Source organism: Polypterus senegalus, chromosome 8 (genome assembly GCF_016835505.1).
Source record: "Polypterus senegalus isolate Bchr_013 chromosome 8, ASM1683550v1, whole genome shotgun sequence".
In the NCBI taxonomy this organism is placed as follows: Eukaryota; Metazoa; Chordata; class Cladistia; order Polypteriformes; family Polypteridae; genus Polypterus; species Polypterus senegalus.
In genome coordinates, this window is record NC_053161.1 from 10,749,913 (window position 1) to 10,770,178 (window position 20,266).

At 36.8% G+C, this 20,266-nt stretch overlaps 1 protein-coding gene across 1 annotated transcript in view; it reads left to right on the forward strand.

The window, feature by feature from the left end:
- Window positions 1–20,266, forward strand: part of LOC120533771 (serine/threonine-protein kinase MRCK alpha-like) — a 151,989-nt gene that overhangs the window by 121,764 nt on the left and 9,959 nt on the right. Inside the window, exons 14-25 of the mRNA XM_039760717.1 lie at window positions 5,065–5,315; window positions 5,417–5,522; window positions 9,427–9,551; window positions 9,671–9,776; window positions 9,949–10,097; window positions 10,463–10,551; window positions 11,000–11,052; window positions 12,167–12,259; window positions 12,741–12,821; window positions 12,987–13,092; window positions 13,179–13,312; window positions 13,590–13,729. Coding sequence (XP_039616651.1) covers window positions 5,065–5,315; window positions 5,417–5,522; window positions 9,427–9,551; window positions 9,671–9,776; window positions 9,949–10,097; window positions 10,463–10,551; window positions 11,000–11,052; window positions 12,167–12,259; window positions 12,741–12,821; window positions 12,987–13,092; window positions 13,179–13,312; window positions 13,590–13,729 — 1,433 coding nt within the window. The remainder of the gene's footprint in view (window positions 1–5,064; window positions 5,316–5,416; window positions 5,523–9,426; window positions 9,552–9,670; window positions 9,777–9,948; window positions 10,098–10,462; window positions 10,552–10,999; window positions 11,053–12,166; window positions 12,260–12,740; window positions 12,822–12,986; window positions 13,093–13,178; window positions 13,313–13,589; window positions 13,730–20,266) is intronic.

The window sequence follows — 20,266 nt, forward strand, 5'->3', positions numbered from 1 at the left end:
ATGGCCCCAATGGACAGTTTTCCCATTCAAAATAACATGATGGCAATAAGCTTCTCAAAATGTTAACAAAAAAGCACATTTACAGTGCATCCGGAAAGTATTCACAGCGCATTACTTTTTCCACATTTTGCTATGTTACAGCCTTATTCCAAAATGGATTCAATTCATTTTTTTCTTCAGAATTGTACGCACAACACCCCATAATGACAACGTGAAAAAAGTTTACTTGAGATTTTTGCAAATTTATTAAAAATAAAAAAACTGAGAAATCACATGTACATAAGTATTCACAGGCTTTGGCATGAAGCTCAAAATTGAGCTCAGGTACATCCTGTTTCCCCTGATCATCCTTGAGATGTTTCTGCAGCTTAATTGGAGTCCACCTGTGGTAAATTCAGTTGATGGGACATGATTTGGAAAGACACACACCTGTCTATATAAGTTCCCACAGTTGACAGTGCATGTCAGAGCACAAACCAAGCATGAAGTCAAAGGAATTGTATATGAACCTCCGAGACAGGATTGTCTCGTGGCACAAATCTGGGGAAGGTTACAGAAAAATTTCTGCTGCTTTGAAGGTCCCAATGAGCACAGTGGCCTCCATCATCCTTAAGTGGATGAAATTTGAAACCTGTTGAAGACTGTTCCTAGAGCTGGCCGGCCATCTAAACTGAGCGATCAGGGGAGATGGACCTTAGTCAGGGAGGTGACCAAGAACCCAATGGTCACTCTGTCAGAGCTCCAGAGGTCCTCTGTGGAGAGAGGAGATCCTTCCAGAAGGACAACCATCTATGCAGCAATCCACCAATCAGGCCTGTATGGCAGAGTGGTCAGGCGGAAGCCACTCCTTAGTAAAACACAAATGTCAGCCTGCCTGGAATTTGCCAAAAGGCACTTGAAGGACTCTCAGACCATGAGAAACAAAATTCTCTGGTCTGATGACACAAAGATTGAACTATTTGGTGGGAATGCCAAGCGTCACGTTTGGCACCGCTCATCACCAGGCCAATACCATCCCTACAGTGAAGCATGGTGGTGGTAGCATCATGCTGTGGGGATGTTTTTCAGCGGCAGGAACTGGGAGACTAGTCAGGATAAAGGGAAAGATGACTGCAGCAATGTACAGAGACATCCTGGATGAAAACCTGCTCCAGAGCACTTTTGACCTCCGACTGGGGCGACGGTTCATCTTTCATCAAGACAATGACCCTGAGCACACAGCCAAGATATCAAAGGAGTGGCTTCAGGACAACTCTGTGAATGTCCTAAATGGCCCAGCCAGAGCCCAGACATGAATCAAATTGAACATCTCTGGAGACATCTTAAAATGGCTGTGCACCGACGCTTCCCATCCAACCTGATAGAACTTGAGAGGTCCTGCAAAGAGGAATGGGCGAAACTGGCCAAGGATAGGTGTGCCAAGCTCGTGGCATCATATTCAAAAAGACTTGAGGTTGTAATTGCTGCCAAAGGTTCATCGACAAAGTATTGAGCAAAGGCTGTGAATACTTATGTACATGTGATTTCTCAGTTTTTTTATTTTTAATAAATTTGCAAAAACCTCAAGTAAACCTTTTCACGTTGTCATTATGGGGTGTTGTGTGTAGAATTCTGAGGAAAAAAATGAATTTAATCCATTTTGGAATAAGGCTGTAACATAACAAAATGTGGAAAAAGTGATGCTCTGAGAAAACTTTCCGGATGCACTGTACCTATTACCGTACTGTGCTTCGAATATACAAAGAAAAGAAAAAGGCATAAATGGACATGCTGATGACTAAAGCCCAGTCAATATGGTCTGTCTCTTTTACCCAAGAGAACTGGACCTTTGTAAACGTTTTACTTTACCATTGTGTTTATTTCTGGTTCTTCCAGTAAAAGTTGCCCAAGATGCTTTTGACAATTTAGTTCTATGCTATATGATAATTAGATTTTTGAAATAAAAAATGTGAAAATGAGCATGACAATGGAAGTACTCAGTGTACAATATACTGTGATTTATGCACAATGACATTTTATAGCAACATCGGAAAATCATCATGCTGCCAACATGGCCGTTACTGGGTTGCAGGCACGAGAGGAAACAAAATAGGCCATTTTAGCTGCTGAGATGTACTGAAACACCCCCTGCACCTAGTCTGTTTAAGTTTTTGACAGTGCCAGCCCATATTTTTCCCTTCCCTCACTGTACAGTTTTTACCAAGGGAGAAAAACTTGCTCTTGCAGTCATTTCAACCTCCCAAGCCCATTTTTAGACTTTGAGTGCTGCATGTGGGTTATCAGTAAACTTAAAAAGGTAAAATTGGATTCTGAAGCCACAAAGATTAAGAAACACAGGTTGAATTGCTTCCTATATGTGTTTTAAAAAATAATTAAAGCTTTAAAAATTGTGCCCGGCAAATGATATTAGCGGATTTTAATGAGAAGATTACCAGAACGGATACATAGCATTGTCTATGCAAATTAGCCATGTGCACAGCTGCAATCCAAAACAACCCTTAAAGGAGCCCTCCCACTCCCTCTTCTCTCATCAGAAAATACAGGGCACATTGAGAAATAATAAAAAGCAAAAACATACTATTTACAAGGCATTTCTTTCTTCTTGATGGGACAAGAAGCACCTGCACAGATGCAGCTGGAATATCTTTTTTTGTTCCTGTATGATTTCAAACAATGGAATGAACCAGTCCAGCACAGCTGTTTTGTGGCATAGCCAGTTAGTGCCCCAAGAGTAGAACTCTGCAAGTGCAATGATGTAGATGTTTACTTATTACTAGTCTGTGCCCCTCTGTTGTATCTTGTTTGTAATATTCATTTTCTCTCTTCATCTTTTGTTGTATGAGACACGGTGGTGCATTGGTTAGCACTGCTGCCTCACAGCTCAGAATATATATATATATATATATATATATATATATATATATGGTCAGAATAATTTGTCCAGCATAGTTGCCAGACGTTTCCTTAGCCCCCAGGGACATTTAAAAGACCATTACACCATTATAATCCATTCAAAACTAGTTCATTTCCTCCTTCTCCTACTGACTTTAATGCATTTCGCCAGGTTTGTTGAATATTGCAGACATTTCCATGATTTTACTGAACTTCTGGCAAAGCAAACTCTGCAATGTTCCCTTATCACTATTCTTTTATTTTTATGAGTATGTTTTTTGTTTGCAGGATGTGTTTTATACTGTAGTTTGCCAGGAAGTATTACTACACAAATGCAAATTTATATTAAAGTGACATTTTTTATTTTGACTTGCATCAGTTAATTACTTGAGCTAATATGCTAAAGATTAATGCGGTACAGTATTAGCACAGATTTTATTTTCCAATAATGAAGAACTTCACTTTTTCCACTTTCAAAAGCTGTGAAGTAGAATGACTGTAGAATCTATGTATAATATATAATTGCAAAGTTGACTGCCCAACTCATTTACTTACTCATTAACATAAACTGTATTTCCCATTTTGTTAAAAAGCTGCAATTTGTCAGAATGGAACATTTAGGCAAGTAGGTATCCACTGAGAATGGACACTTCCATATATCGATATTTAGGAGTTAAAAACACTCCCTACTAGGAGTTAAAAACACTCCCTACGATAGTAGAAAAAGTAAATACCCCAAAATCACAAAAATTCTTTGACTGATTTGATTGAAATTTGGTGATGTTGGATTCCCATTATTCCTACTATTATCTGTTTGAACTCCAAAGAATACCGTTCCCTGTAAAAGTGTGTGTTGCAGTGAACATCAACAAAAGCCAGGTCATTAGGAAAAGCAAGAATTGATCTTTGACAGGAATATTTTACTCATGTGCAATTGTAAGTAGCATATTCAAGACTAAGCAGCATGATGGTGCTATGGTAGTGCTGCTGCCTCACAGTAAGAGGACCAAAGTCCATGTTCTGAGCCCTACATACATTAAGTTTGCCTATTTTCCCTGTCAGTGACATTGCAAGATTTAGCTCTCTGAAGCAGGACCCCCCATGGAGTTTTTATGTAGTCTAAGGGACATTTAAATAATTTATTGAAAATGCTCTTCAAAAAGTTTTTGCCAGTTGTCCATGCATATTAGAATGCGCCGTTGGATGAAGGGTGACTAGGCTGTCAATAATCGCTAGATTATAAAGTCCATGAGACAAGATACAAGGGAGCTTTCAAGCATCATTGGTGGTGCATCTAAAATCCGGGGCAAATGACATGGAAGAGAACCCCATCTGCTGCTGCCCATAACCCCAACATCATCACTGCTCCTCCAGTCTGTGAGAGTTTTTCCTTCAGGTGATCTGTATTTCTTCCACAGTCCAGAGACTTGCAGGTTAAGTGGTTTGGCAATGCTAAATTGGCAGTGATGTGTGGGTTTGTGTTTACCATCCCAGTCAAAGGATATTTATTGCCTGCCTTGCACCCTGTGCTTGCTGATTTGCTTGTCTAGTTCCCCAGCAAATCTGACCAGGATTAAGCAGGCTTAGCAAATGGTATGGTATGGTATGCTATTAGCCCCTTTGGGTGGGGGTGGACAAACAAATATTGTATACAGAAAAGTACTTGGTTACTTACATTGTACTTCTGATGCATCAGATTAACACCCGGCACTAAAACTGAGACCTATTATCTTGGGTAATTTCCTGGACAGAGCTAGGTAACCCCGCTAGTATCTCATATCTGTGACTCTTTCTACTACTCTGAGCTAGTCCAATGAGAAAAGCACGTTTAAAGAATAAACGCCTCATTGAAGTTTTTTTCCAACAACAGTATACTGAACCAAGCAGATATGTAATATGTGTGGATGAATGAATAATGAAACTAGAGTTTACCTACTTGTTTTAAATAATTTTAGTTAAGAATTATTTATATAAACTTCTCAGAAATTACTGAAAGCCAGCTCTGGCCTCCTACATCCTTGAAATGAAATTAAGCAAGTTAGAGAACGGAGAATGTTATTTTATCTATTAGAAATAAATGTATTGTAAGGTCATATTATAAACCTTGTATTAGGCCTCCTAATCTCCACACATCTCTTAAGTTATATTTATTAAAAAAAAAATTCCTTTCAGAAGAGACCAGGTCTTTCTTCGAGTCAGCTGGGAGTGCCATCTGATACCCTACAAGAGCTCTCTCGATTACGAACGGAACTTGAGAGACTGCAGGCAGAAAAAGACGAGGAGCTATCCCAGCATGTCTTACTCCACACAACAGAGCTGAAGACTGTTAAAAATGAACTTCGAGACAGTGAGAGTCAATTGACAGCATTGCAAAGTGAAGTCAACATGCTGAAAGAGAAACTGGACAAGGCTAGAAACCAAAGGTATTGTGAGGAAATAAAATGACAATTTTTGAGATGACTGAATGTAAACTAAGATGCACGCTTGCCTTAACGTTTTTTTACTTGTTAAATTATTTATTTAGTCTTCAAGAGCATGAGGAAATGTTAACAGAACTTCAGCACAAACAAGAGCGAGAAAAGAATGTTCTGAAGGATGCAATGAAAAAGCTCAGTGAAGATGTGGAGAAGGTTCGTATTTATCTTCTTAAGAGCATTTTTGATTTAAATTTGAATTATTCTCATAAATCTCAATAAATGGCCACTGCTCTAAAGCAGTGTAGCATACCAGGCTTGTAAAACAAAGTCACAAACCCATGTTTCAATGTCCATAAAAATTGGAAAAGATAAAAATCTGCAGCCACCACGGTCCGTGTACTTTTTGGTATTTAAAATTTCATTTTAGAAGCAAACATGAAAAAACGAAAATGAAAGGAATTTTCAGATTTAGATTTTTGATTAAAGAATAAAATGAGGGAAAATTAGGTATTTTGTAATTCTGTGGTAACAAATAGCAGTCATAAACTTAAAATTACACATACTTTTCTGGATTTATTTGTGATTCAAATAATGAAAGTGTTATAGCTCAAAAACAACAAAACCAACGAATTTTCGTTGTCTGAAAACAGAGGTACTTCTTCTTCTGCGCGATTTTTGAAGACACGTGCAAACCTCCCAACATATTCCTCACAAGACATCGATCAACAGCCTTGAAGTTACACTGCATGGCTTCAGCAGAGGATGGACCGTTACGTTGTTTTTCAGAATAGTAAAAGTGTGACACTCCAGGACGAGGACACTGAGTCGCATCTTTCAGGTAAAAATACAAGCTTTGCAAACTTTGCTTCATTGAATTAACAGCTCTTATATGAACATTATTGTTGTTACTTACTGTGAAACAGCGAACATTTGGTGATTTCATTTACTAACAGTAAGTCTGGCAATTTTTAGAGTGCTAGCATTTTGAATGGTTGCTCATTGACTTTTACCGGCTACTATAGCTAGTAAACGTTTTGAGTATTAACAGTGCGCAGAAGTGTAACACGTTAGTAGAGCGACGTGATTTACAGAAAGTTTTCTTAACATGTGTTACATTTGTCAATGAGGAACCATTCACACATTTACACACATTCAGAATGCTAGCACTATAAAAATTGCCAGACTTAGTGTTAGTAAATGAAATCACCAAATGTTCGCTGTTTCACAGTAAGTAATAACAATAATGTTCATAAAACAACTGCTACATCAATGAAGCAAAGTTTGTATTTTTACCGGAAAGATGCGACTCCGTTTTTCTGCAGTCATGTCCTCGTCCCAGAGTGTCACTCTTTTACTGTTCTGGAAAACAACGTGATGGTCCATCCTCTGCTGATGCCAGTGTAACTTCAAGGCCGTCGGTCAATGTCTTGTGAGGAGGACGTTGGGAGGTTCGTACGTGTCGTCAAAAATCATGCAGAAGAAGAAGTACTTACGGTTTCAGACAACAAAAATGCGTCTGTTTTGTTGTTTTTGAGCTATTACACTTTCATTATTTGAATCACAAATAAATCCAGAAAAGTGTGTGTAATTTTAACTTTATGACTGCTATTTGTTATCACAGAATTACAAAATACCTTATTTTCTCTCATTTTATTCTTTAATCAAAAATCAAAATCTGAAAATTTCTTTCATTTTTGTTTTTTCGTTTTTGCTTCAAGGCCGTCGGTCAATGTCTTGTGAGGAGGACGTTGGGAGGTTCGTACGTGTCGTCAAAAATCATGCAGAAGAAGAAGTACTTACGGTTTCAGACAACAAAAATGCGTCTGTTTTGTTGTTTTTGAGCTATTACACTTTCATTATTTGAATCACAAATAAATCCAGAAAAGTGTGTGTAATTTTAACTTTATGACTGCTATTTGTTATCACAGAATTACAAAATACCTTATTTTCTCTCATTTTATTCTTTAATCAAAAATCAAAATCTGAAAATTTCTTTCATTTTTGTTTTTTCGTTTTTGCTTCTAAAATGAAATTTCAAATACCAAAAAGTACACGGACCCCACCACATAGTCCAGTTTGACATCTTTTTTTTAACAGAATCCTGACTGAATTACTGTTTGAGGTGCATAAACCCTAGAGAAGTATGCCAAAAAAGGTACAGGAATTGATTTTTAAAATTTCCAATCAATTCCACATGCAATAGGCAAAACTGACACATATTTCACTGAGTTTGTAGGCCTTTTTGCAACACCTACTGAATAAACTCTGGTAAGACGCTCCTACCTTGGGTCTTGGAAGCATTTTACAGTCACTGCTTACCATCTTGAAAAAACCATATTGCTAAGGCATGTGGCTTTCAAATAATGTGCTGAAGTTTAACTCAATCAGGCAACTTGTCCCAGAAATCTATGGACTACTGATTGAACTCTGATGCTGCATAGCCATGAGTCCTAGCATTGTCACACTCTGTTTAAATACACAAGCTGCAAATAAAATAGCAGCTGAATACAAGAAACCAAACTACCAAGCTAATCATACAGACTACTGAGTGGACTTGGGCTTCAAGAATCCCTGATGTCCAGTCTGGCACGCAAATAAGAATGTCATTGTATTATGTACACATGACAATGACTGTATACTTGCAACACTGCATTTTGTCAGATTACAATGCAGAAACTCATTGTCAGGAGTCTGACTTTTAGAAGCTGCTCTGCTAATATTGCTTCAAATATCGGGATACTGTCATATGTTGGAATCAAAATCAATCTGATTTTCCTTAGATTGCAAAAAGTATATCACTTGACAGCCTTTGTCTCAGGTGCTAAGTTAGTTTCATGCACAGGGTGAAGTAAGCAACAATAAGTCTGCACACACTTCAGATCAAATATTTTAAATAAATTTTACTTAACAATTTTCCCAAAGCGGACTATATCAATTGCACTCACATGAAATAATGGATAGAACACATACATTTAATTTTAAAAGATATTAGGTATACAAAATTGGACTCCATTAAATTCCAATTTTATATCACATGTTCTCATGATTGCTGAATATTTAGTACATAACCCTGTATTCTGCATATAGCCTAGCATCTGCAGTTGACCATGCAGAATTTGAGATCTGTTGTCTTTTAGTTATTTAAAAAAAAAAAAAAGTAATTAAAGGTCGCCTTATTATTGGTACCATTCATGTCATGTCACATCATTTTCTAATCTGCTTAACCGAGACCAGGGTTCCGGAGGGGTTACTTATCCCAGCTAGCTTAAAGTGCAAAGGTGCCAGTCCATTACAGAGCAAACACACACACACACACCCCAAATACACACAAGAGCTAATTTAGCGTGCCAGTTCACCCAACCTACATGTCTTTGGACAGTGGGAGGAAACCCCCACAGGGAGGACCCAGGATGCAAACCCTGGTCTCCTTGCTATGAGGCAGTAGTGCTACCACTGTGCCACGGTGCTACCCTGGCACCATTATTATAGTTGTAATTAGGTTACTTAGTCATATTATGATTGGAAATTGTTGTCAGGTGTTGATCATATAGCTACGCACAAAAAAGGCCACCTTCATTCCTTCAGTTCAAACTGCTTTTTATCACATTAGTCAGTCTTACTGGAGTTTTGTGGTGGGGATGAAAATATGTGAACAGCAAAAATATAAGATACTGCTATTTACTGGATTTATTTTATGTGTGTCAAGGATGGGAAGAGCTGCTAAGGTATTTATGATTTTATGCAACATTTGAAAGACTATATTGGAAATCTTGTTCAAATACATTAAAGGGAGTAAACTGAATCTTGCATTTAAATTTTAGCTGTAGATTTACAGTGCCTTTGTTTCCTGATATTTCACAAAGTTGTGTAGAGTAAGAGTAGCTATGCCTTCATAATTTTAAATTAAATAAAAATAAATAAATCTTACCCACAAAAATAAAGCTTTAACATGGTATGTCACATTTTCTACTGATATTATTCATGCCCGTGTTTTGCGTTAAGGTATAAAGGAGTTTTACACGTTACAAGCTGTGGAACTAAATATTAATACAGTCTTACACTCTCAGCGATGGATTCAAGAATTTTTTTTCTGTTAAATATTTTCTTTATTTTTTAGCTTTCAGAGGAAAATGACAAATTGCAGGGCAAAAATAAATTATTGGAGGAAGAAATACAGTCTTTAAATGAGAAGAAGGAAGCCATTGCTAATTGGGAAGCACAGATTACAGATATTCTTCAGTGGTAAGTGGACTTCAGGGTCATTCACCTTATATAAAGAACATTTTTGTTTTATTTTTGTGTGATAGCTAGAAGTAAGAAAATGCATCTAAGGAGATTAATCTTGTTCATTTTCATTGTAGGGTCAATGATGAGAAAGACTCTCGCTCCTACCTTCAAGCCCTCACCACTCGTTTGTCTGAAGAGATGGAAAATCTCAGAGCTGTAGATCGCTCCAGTGCAAAACAGGTGAACAGGACAGGATCACTGGCTTTGTTAATGGAGCAGTTTTTGTAGATTTGTCTGTGTATTAAACTGATCATTTTAATAGGAAGCCTGCTCCCTTTACATTTTGCTAAACAATTAATTTCTGGAAGGTCTAACATACATCCACCAGTATTTATTTTTTTGCCTCCATTAGGACAATCAATGGAAAGCACGCCGACTTCAGAAGATGGAAGCCTCTGCACGCTTAGAGCTTCAGTCTGCGCTGGATGCAGAACTCCGAGCCAAGCAAGGTCTGCAGGAGGAACTTAACAAGTTGAAGGCAACCAGTCTGACATGTGAATGGTGAGGCAGAGTTGGGCTCTGTTGGCAATGGGAATGTTTATTTGAACATGAATTCTCAAGCTATTTAATCCTGCAGCAGTGGGTACGAGGCAGGGGCTAGCCCTGGAAAGTGAGGCTGGATCTGTAAGGCAGCAGTACTGCTATCACACACATTGTGCTAAAACCTCAACAGTGTTGCAGAATTGTGTATTTAAAAAAAAAAAATCATAACTGAGACATTATGAACATTTGTGTATAGTTTAATATGCAGAATACTGCAGTGATTTTAATTGAAACGTAATACTTTTCTAACAGCTAATACTGCAGAGAATATAGTGATAAAACCACAACTTAGTAAAAAATATGTACTCTATTCAAATTTTCAGTAAGCTTCAGGAAGCAGAAAAGCAGAACAGTGAGTTAAAGGCTGAAGTGGAGAGACTTAAGAATGAGTTGAAGTCACAGGCCTTTGAAGGTAAACCTGCTCTTTCACAACATACAGTATGTCTGTGCTTATCCACTTTGTCATCTTTGCAATTTGTTAAATATTATGTTGCTAGTACTCTCCCTGTTTATTTAGTATAAAAGTAAAATGTCATAATGCCCCTAATTCTGTAATTTATGTAAATTTTTTTTTTTACTTTTTTATTGTCTGTTCTTCATGTTCATGGGATCTCTTACACACTGTATGAATTTAGGCAGGGCTAGATAATATCACATTATGCATTAATCAGATTTGTCAATTTAGTTACCTGTTGAAGGATAATTTAATTACTTTTCACCAAAATATTGATATGGATACCATACTTTTGTTCTCTAGATTCTTCTGTTGTTTAAGTTATTGAGAAAGTGGCAAGTTTGATAAATTTTATTGCTTTTAAATAAGAAAAATGTTTAAAAAAATTACTATTTTCCTTTTGAAGGCACTGGGCCACGGCAGTCCATTATAACATTAATGCCTTTGTCTCCTATTGAGGTGAGTGATGAAGTCCTGCCGTTATTTGTTAAAAGTTTTGTTAAACTAACATATTAAAAGAAGACTTTGAAGTAGGAGACAATTGTACATTTTATTGCATTCTAACCATTAAAGTAGATGACTATGTTTGATTATTCTGAAGATTTCTAGTGTTATTTTGGTTCAGTGTCTTCTGGCAAGAGTTAAATTGGCAACAGCCTGGTTTTATAAGGCCGTATCCCTGGCATCATTCTCCAAAGGAGAATTGAAGATGTGAACAGAATATGCTTCTGAATGGCATGTTAGGCATAGTTCTTTTAAAAACCCATTTTTTTCTGCTGTACTGAAATCAATAATATATATATATTATTGAATATTTTATATTCATAATATATTTTATGTTCCAAATGTCTATAATAGTTTCTCCTTTTTCTAGTGTGGGATATATGGGGAGCTCACAAGTTGTCCCCAACACAAAAAGAAAAAATCAAAGATGCTAAAACAACCAGAAATAAGACTCATAGTCATATCAGTCAAGTCAAGTCAAGTCATAACAGGAATGATATAATCAAATTCAGAGGGAGTAAAACACAAAATAACAATTAAAAATAGCAAAACAGGAGTCTGGGTGCCTCTTTGGACATATATGGGCCCAAAGACCTTGCCTGGTTTTAAAAACACTCATCTCCTATATAACACTCTCTGTCTTGCCACTCTTCCTGTAACCTACTGCTTGGCTGCCGACTCCAAGCTTACTATACTGGTGGTGAGAGGGTTTTTTAATCCATGGAACTTTGTTCACATCTAATAAACCCTTCTAGAGTCCCAAATGTCATGATGAAGCCCAGAGGTTGATGGAGTTCTGCCTGTAGATGCAGAGTTTTTAAATTAAAAAACTATCAATGAGTATTGTAACATGCTTTATTCTGTAATACAAATCACATCTAGATTTGTAAATGTTGATGGGAACGTAATCAATATATATAAAAAATGAAAACATAGCAAGTACAGTTCATTTAGCAAATTATTGCTTTCACAATACAGTAAAGATGAACATGACAGACTCCTTTTTTAATGATCAAGAAAACCTTCAGTGTGATCAATTACAAAATAATTGCTTCATCCCACCCAACAGAACAATTCAATTGCATTCTCTGGATTTCCTGAGGTGATTCCTGAGGCTCAAAAAGAAGAAGAGGTGGAAAAGGAAGTTGCAGACATAAATGATGTGAGTATGGCTCCATGAGAAGGCACTATATGTGGATTCATAAGTGATTTCGATAGCTTAATAAAAGAAAGAAACAGTTTTTCATTTTAAGTAAGCATGCTAAAATGCAGATTTCACAGTAGCTCATCCCATGCAGTACGAGTTAGGTCGTTAACAGTATATAAGCTACAAGAAACTGGCACAGTATATTTGATATTTCCTTATGGGAAATCTAAACAATCCTGTAACATGTGAATTGCTAACAGACATGAAGCACTATCTGCATAATTTTTTTTTAAATAAATGAACTGGTCTTCTGCTATTCCAATTATTTTTTGACCATCACACACAAATTGTGAAAGTTTCTTTACACCTGCGTTCTATTGTCTGTTGGAACTCCAGTTGTAATACAGAATATCAGTTTTTTCCTCTTTCTTTTTATACTGGGTCATGTTAAGGTTCAGTCACACAGTTCTAGCATTATTACATTTTTCTTTCCTAGGGAAGCTCAAAATCCCTCATTCAAAAGGTAACAGCCAAGCCAAACTCTGTCAAGGCTCCAACATCTTCATCAGTTACCAAGGTGATTAGTTAATTATCATAAATTACCTCAGTTTGTTTTTTGAGAGATAATACTATTCTGAGCTGTCCCTCTTCAGTTAATTTTTGCAATTTCATCCTTCGCTCTATTAATCTGTTTTGGTTTTTCTTTTAATAACATGTTTCTCCAAATATCTTCCATGTGTAGCCTCCACCTCATCAGTTCAAGATAAAAACATTTACATCTGTTACAAAATGTCAGCGCTGCACCTCTTTGATGTTGGGTCTTGTTCGACAAGGTGTACAATGTGAAGGTAATTTCTGTCTTGACACTTTTTCAATTTCATGTTTTTTTTTTTTTTTGAGCTTGTCTTGATACAGTTCTATGCATTTTTTTCAGTGTGCAGCTATGCCTGTCATTTGACCTGTTCTGCTGCAGCCACTATCTGCCCCACGCCACCACATCAGATGACCTCTTCACTGGGAGTAGACCCTGTTCGTGGAAAGGGCACAGCATATGAGGGATACTTAAGTGTAAGTGAAGAGTGGAATTAATATTACATAAATTTTGATATAATATAAACTTCGGTAGCTGTTCCCTTAGTTTTAGACTTCAAAACTGTATTCTACACTATTCCAAAAGATTGTAAAAAGTTAGTTTGACAGCGCTATCTGTCTAAAACCTGTGTTGGTTATTAAAAAATACCTTCATGTACTGTAACTATGTAACTGGGGTATTTTTACTATTTTTTTTATTATGAACTGTGGTATGTACTTCATTTAATTGATTTATGTTGGACTGACCATACAGGTACCAAAGCCTGCAGGTGTGAAAAAGGGTTGGCAACGAGCACTTGCTGTAGTCAGTGATTTCAAGCTATTCTTGTTTGATATTGCTGAGGGCCGAACCTCCCAAACTGGAAGCCCAGTGTCCCAGGTTATTGACTTAAGGTGGGTTGAGTAGTTGTAGTTAATTGTGTAATGTCTCTTACTCAATAATTACTAATATATTATTTTGTCATATTATTATTTTAAACCATGATGTGAATTTGTACCAGACACCAGTTCCTTACTGTTGCTTGCATTTATTTAATAGCTCTTAATGCTTATAGATGTTTTCTGCTTAGTACAAACGCTAGATGTCAAATATCTTCTTAAATAACTTTGATCCGTCAGGTGCAGTATTGTTGTTATAGAGTTGCAATTATTATTGTTGAAAAGTAACAGTTGGTTTTCCTGAAGTAATTTGACAGCCCTTTTATTGTGTATTTTGCTAAAACTATATACGAATCTTGTCAAAATTTAACTGAATTTAATGCAAAAAGATCCCTTATATAAATATTTAAGTAATTAATGTAAGTAATTAAAAACAGAGATCTTTACACCTCTTTGAATAGCAAAGCCATGTACCACTGTCTGCTTTAAAAGTGATCATAAGTTAATGGACCATGGAAGTTCAAGTGATTTAAATACTGCTGATTGAAGAAATAAACTGTCTTGTGGTGTGGGATATCACTTCAGGATATATTCATTTAATTCTTTTGAGGCTCTTTTTTTTTGTTTTCATAGAAATGATACAAGTACAACTAAGTAATGTATGAGCATTCTATACAAGATAATCTTGAAGCATATATACTGTTCGAAGCATCCATTTTAGATGCATTAGTATTTCACACTGTTTGCAATACATAATGTACAACCGGTTCTGAATAAAAAAATTATAAAGTACACTTTAAGTCACATTATCATTAACATCATTATCATGATCATCACTGGTTTAATGTTTATTTTACAGGCTTGCCCAGTTTTGCTGGTTCCTTCCAAATCTTTTTTTCCCTTCACTCTCCACAGTCCTGGGCATCCTTAAGGTTGAGACACAAGTTTTTCATATAATTTCACACCACTTCCAACTACACTGTCTTTGACCTTCATTTTGGCCTCTTTCTTTCTACCTCAATCTTGGTGCACCTCTCTTCACACTCCCCATTGTCTTCCTTTCACTCCACAATCTCAAACCGCACTAGTCTGATTTTTCTTAGCACAACACCCATCGCCTGCATACCAACTCTTTGTCTTAACATAATTTATCTTTCTCTTACTCTGTGACATTCCACACATCTACCTGATCATTTTCATCTTTGCTGAGTCAGGAACCTGTGATTTTAAGTTTACAAAGACATTGTCCCATCTCTTTGAAGCATAAAGGAATTTATTAGAAACTAGCAGAATACCCGCGCTTCGCAGCGGAGAAGTAGTGTGTTAAAGAAGTTATGAAAAAGAAAAGCAAACATTTTAAAAATAACGTAAGATGATTGTTAATGTAATTGTTTTGTCATTGATATGAGTGTTGTTGTCATATCTGTCTATTTATATTATATATATAATATATAGCAAAATACCTGCGATTGGCAGCGGAGAAGTAAAAAGCAAAGGAAACATTTTAATAATAACGTAACATGATTGACAATGTAATTGTTTTGTCATTGTCATGAGTGTTGCTGGCATATATATATATATATATATATATATATATATATATATATATATATATATATATATATATATACACACACACACAGACACATATATAAACATACTGTATATATACACACACACATATACATACTGTATATACAACATATACATATCTACATATATACTGTATATACACATATATATACAAATCTACATATATATATCTACATATATATATATTAGGTGGGACTCGATTAAAAATTAATCCAATTAATTAGAGGCTGTGTAAGAATTAATCTTGATTAATCGTATGTAATCGACACGTAAATTTGCCCCAAATCGCAAATGTTTTTTTTTTTTAATTTAAAACGGTTTTAGTGGGCTTACAGAATCAAATAATAGACATGGACATGAATATTGTAAACTGAAGCTGTTTTAATTTCTGAAAAAAGCTTTTAAACTGCATTTGAATTCAAAACAGAAACAAAAATATCATCCCTGGTTAAAATTGGGCAGACTTAAAAATAAAGTGGTAGTTTAAGTACTTTAAGTACATTTTCAGAATAGTATTGTCTTTAAATAATAATAACCAAAATTTCAACATAAAGTGCAGTTTTCTTCTTAAAAAATAAGTCAGAAACATAAAAGGTAATTTGACCAGCTTACTCTTTAAACTCTGAGTAACATTAGCCAAAATTATTTTGTACATTAGGCTAAAACAGTGTGATCATTGAACATTTTGTAATTAGATGTATTTAGAATTACTAACGGTCACGGAAGTCCAATGATCCCCAGTAAGAGCCACAAAGTCCGCTTTCTGTAATGCATCTAATTTTGCTTGCTTTTCAGTGTGCACAAAACCATGCTTTTATCAAGGCTTCGCTCGGGTAGTCGAAATGATCAGTCGTAGGAAGCGCTTTATTCCGACTCTAACATTTTTGTAGCTGTGATGTGTGCATCAGTGTAATGGATGCACCAGGAAATCATGCATTGACAAAAGTTCCCGTTTGCTTGGAATTGAAAGTGTGATTAAATGCGTTATTTTTTAACGCGTTATGGAGTACATGCATCGAAGCTTCTCAGCTGTGCTTGTGCTAAGAAAGGGAAAATTTTAAAAATAACGTAACATGATTCTGCGTTAACCTAATATTTTTCATACGTCCCAAACCAAGGAGATCGAAGGTAAAATGAATCGGTAGCGCGTACATAGTCAGTACACCCTCTCGGGAATCGAACCTCGAATGTCGGCGTTAGAGGTGAAGACTCTACAATTGCGCCACAGCGTGTGGCTTGTCTATGCTAAAGTATGTATTGTAGATCGGGTATATATATACATTTATATATATATACCCGTGTACGCAGTGGAGAAGTAGAAGTTATGAAAAGAAAAGGGAACATTTTAAAAATAACGTAACATGATTGTCAATATACAGTAATTGTTTTGTGAGTGTTATTGAATGTTGCTGTCATCAAGGATTTGATTATCATTATTTCTTTCAATCAGGCTCGTATTTGTAGGATGTGTTCAAGTTACATTCCGTGTTTGTCAATCGTTGTAAAGATAAGAGGTTTCATTCATCGATTAGTTCCTTACTGCATCAATAAACAGCTCGTCTTCCTTTTTATCTGTGATGTGACAAACTGCATGCACGGGTTTTTTTTTACATTGTCTTCCTTTAGCAGGACATTCACTTTTTCCACCGTGTGCTTTGTTTCCGCAGTAGCTGCACTTATGAATATGATTGTATGTATAAGACGCTTCATATTTTTTGCTGCCTTCTCAATTGTGTAATTCGGTTTTGTTCAGCACTCTTTGGAACTGTTGCTTTTTGTCTGCGCATTGCGTCAGTTCACGTGAGCCGCTTGGTGTTCTTGCATCGAAGGTTCCCAGCTGTACTGGTGCCATCTCGTGTAATGTCAGCTAAGACCCGGCACTTAAAAGTTTCTCTCGCAGTTTCAATGAGTTTGTGCCAAACACCACCCTGACCATCTCATCTTCCTCTGCATAAGCACAGTCCTTCACCCGTGAACATTTACCGGCAGTGTTTGTATTGGATTGCCGCTGATGGACGGCCTTATATGGGCAGGCACTAAATTACAAACGCTAGTGGCAGCCTGTCTATGAACTTAATTTAATATAAACTTACGGTTCACGCCGTGCTTTGTTTCCGCAGTAGCTGTACTTATGAATATGCTTGTATGCATCATTTGCTTCATAATGTTTTTCTGCCTTCTCAATTGTGAAATGGCGTTTTGTGCTCATCGCTGTTTGGAGTTCTTCCTTGTTCTCTACGTACTTACGTAGGAGGCGTGATGATGTCACATGAAACTCCGCCCCCCACGGCCATCTCCAACTCAAGACTCCATTACATTATATGGGGAAAAATAGCTTCCAGTTATGACCCTTATGCGTAGAATTTCGAAATGAAACCTGCTCAATTTTTGTAAGTAAGCTGTAAGGAATAAGCCTGCCAAATTTCAGCCTTCTACCTACACGGGAAGTTGGAGAATTAGTGATGAGTGAGTGAGTGAGTGAGTGAGTGAGTGAGTGAGTGAGTGAGTGAGTGAGTGAGGGCTTTGCCTTTTATTAGTATAGATTATCATAGTATCAATTAATGATAATAGTCCAAGTTAATGTGGTATATGTTCGTTTTTGTTCATTTAATGTGTAGAAAGCACCTTGAGTTGCATGTAATTATATGATAAGGTGCTATATAAATAAAGTTGTTGTTATTGCTAGCTAATTTAGGCCGTCTGCCTCCATTTCTTGGGATTGGACAATGTCTACGCTGCAGTGTCATGTTTCCATGTGTTCCAGCAGACTGGCTTTTTGTTGGCTCCCTGTTCCTACACAGACATAAAATGTTACATCTGGATGCTACTTCTATGAATATATGAAAAAGCAATGGACCCAGAATGGATCCCTGGTGCAAGTCCACTTTCACCTCAAACCTTTCACTATGTATATCTGCTGTCCTGACCACCATTCCCAGTTTCTCATATATTGACATCCATGTAGACGGTAATCATTCTTCAACACCTAATTTTCTCAGTGACCACTTCATCACCTCTTGTACCTTTGTGACAGATGCCATCTCCATATCTAAAAACACATAATGTGGCAACAAAGATTTTGCTTGTTGTTTTCTTTCTAGGAATGAAGCCAAAGTGTAAGTTTTATTTGATCCCTGATTCTTTTCTCCAGTACCCTCTCCATCACTTTGATTTACGTTGTCCAAAAGTTTGATTGCTCAATATAACCCATACTCCAGTGGATCAACCTTTCCATTGGAATGAGGACACTGTACATGGCTTCAGAAATCCAACCTTTATACATAATCAGGTTGCACATGTTTGTCAAGCGTTCAACTCCAGGAACTTACGTTGTCTTAAACCTCTTCTTTTGATAACATTTCCAGTTCATTGTTTTCTTCCAATGAATACCTTCTCCCATTCGTTCTTTTCATTCAGCAATTTGTCCATGTACTTGTTTCCAGGTCAATTTAATTCCATTATTATCAATGGTGATATTCCCTTCAGTATGTGTCATGTTATTATCTATACATCCTGTCATTAGGTTTGCCATCTGCTTCTGCACACATTTCTCTTCCCTTCCTCATTCTGCAGCTTACATGCAGACTCATCTCTTTGCCTTTTGTTCTCTAACAACTACTTTTCTGGCATTACATTTTGCTTCCACATTGTTTTCTTTGTCACCTCCTGCAGTTGTTTTCTGCTACTCCTTAAATCATCTCCTCCTTTCTTCAATTGCTATCTCTAACACAGCATTCCAGCAATTTGTTTTCAAATGTCTTGGCCTAGTCTAATCACAAACATTTTCTATTTTCAGCTAGACATTCTTCATTGTTTCCACACTTGCTGTTCACATGTCATTAGTGTGAAACCTTGCTTTCTCTTGGTACCATCATTTAATCAGATTTATTTCTTGTGCTGCTCTTTCAACTTTCTGACCTTTGGCCCTGTTAGATACATCCTCCTACTTTTTTCAAGCCTCTGACTAAAAGATCTTACAAAACCAAGAGAAACTGTGATATACAATTCTCAACAGGAATCACCTTCATGGTTCTTTTCCATGTTCCGACCAACTTTCCTCACCAACATTCTTCAATTTGTTTTCCTTCTACTTAAACATGGCATTACACACAACCATTTCTGTCTCGTCACCAAACTACAAAATGCTGTCACCCTCAAAGCTTCTGGTACTGAAGCTAAATCTCCCATGGATTCTGTCATAATCAGCACTGGCTCCAGCATGAACACTGAAGTTGCCACCAAATACAACCACCTTCCTCAGAGGCACCAAAGACATCACTTTCATCAACTTGTCCCAAAACTCATCTTTCTCCTCATCACTTCTGCCTACCTGTTTGACACATACTAAGCTTATATTTATCACTTATTTACCAACAATCCTTGTAACAAAAACAACACACTTGGACAACATCTTCGCCACCACCGCCATGTTGTCTGCCCATTTTTCTGCCACAAGTATACCACCCCCAGCACTGCCACTGTAAAACTTGCACCTTCCACTATTCACAGTAAGCATTCTTATACCTTTACATTTCTGTCTCCATCAGCTATACACAGCACATACCTACTTTTGCTTCTGTTTAGCAATTCCACCACTCCACTCCTAATTTTACCTTCATATTCTCAGTATTAGATGTCACACTTGTCAAACTCTTTCCTTTACACCTCTTACTTACTGCCTCTCTTTCATCTCCCGTGTCATCAGCCTTCCTCACCACAGAACATCACCTTGTTTATAACCCCTCGTCACAGGGCTAACACCATAAATAACAACTTCTAGAAAACTGTAATAACATACTTTGCGTTAGTACCCAGGAGCTAATCTTTGCCCACATACAAAACCTACACTGTGGAATACCCCTTTCAGCTTTCAGACTTGAAATGTTTCCATCAACCCTCATATATTCTCTTGGTGCTGTTCAATGATGAGTCACGGTGCTTGGGAGAGTTAAACAAGGA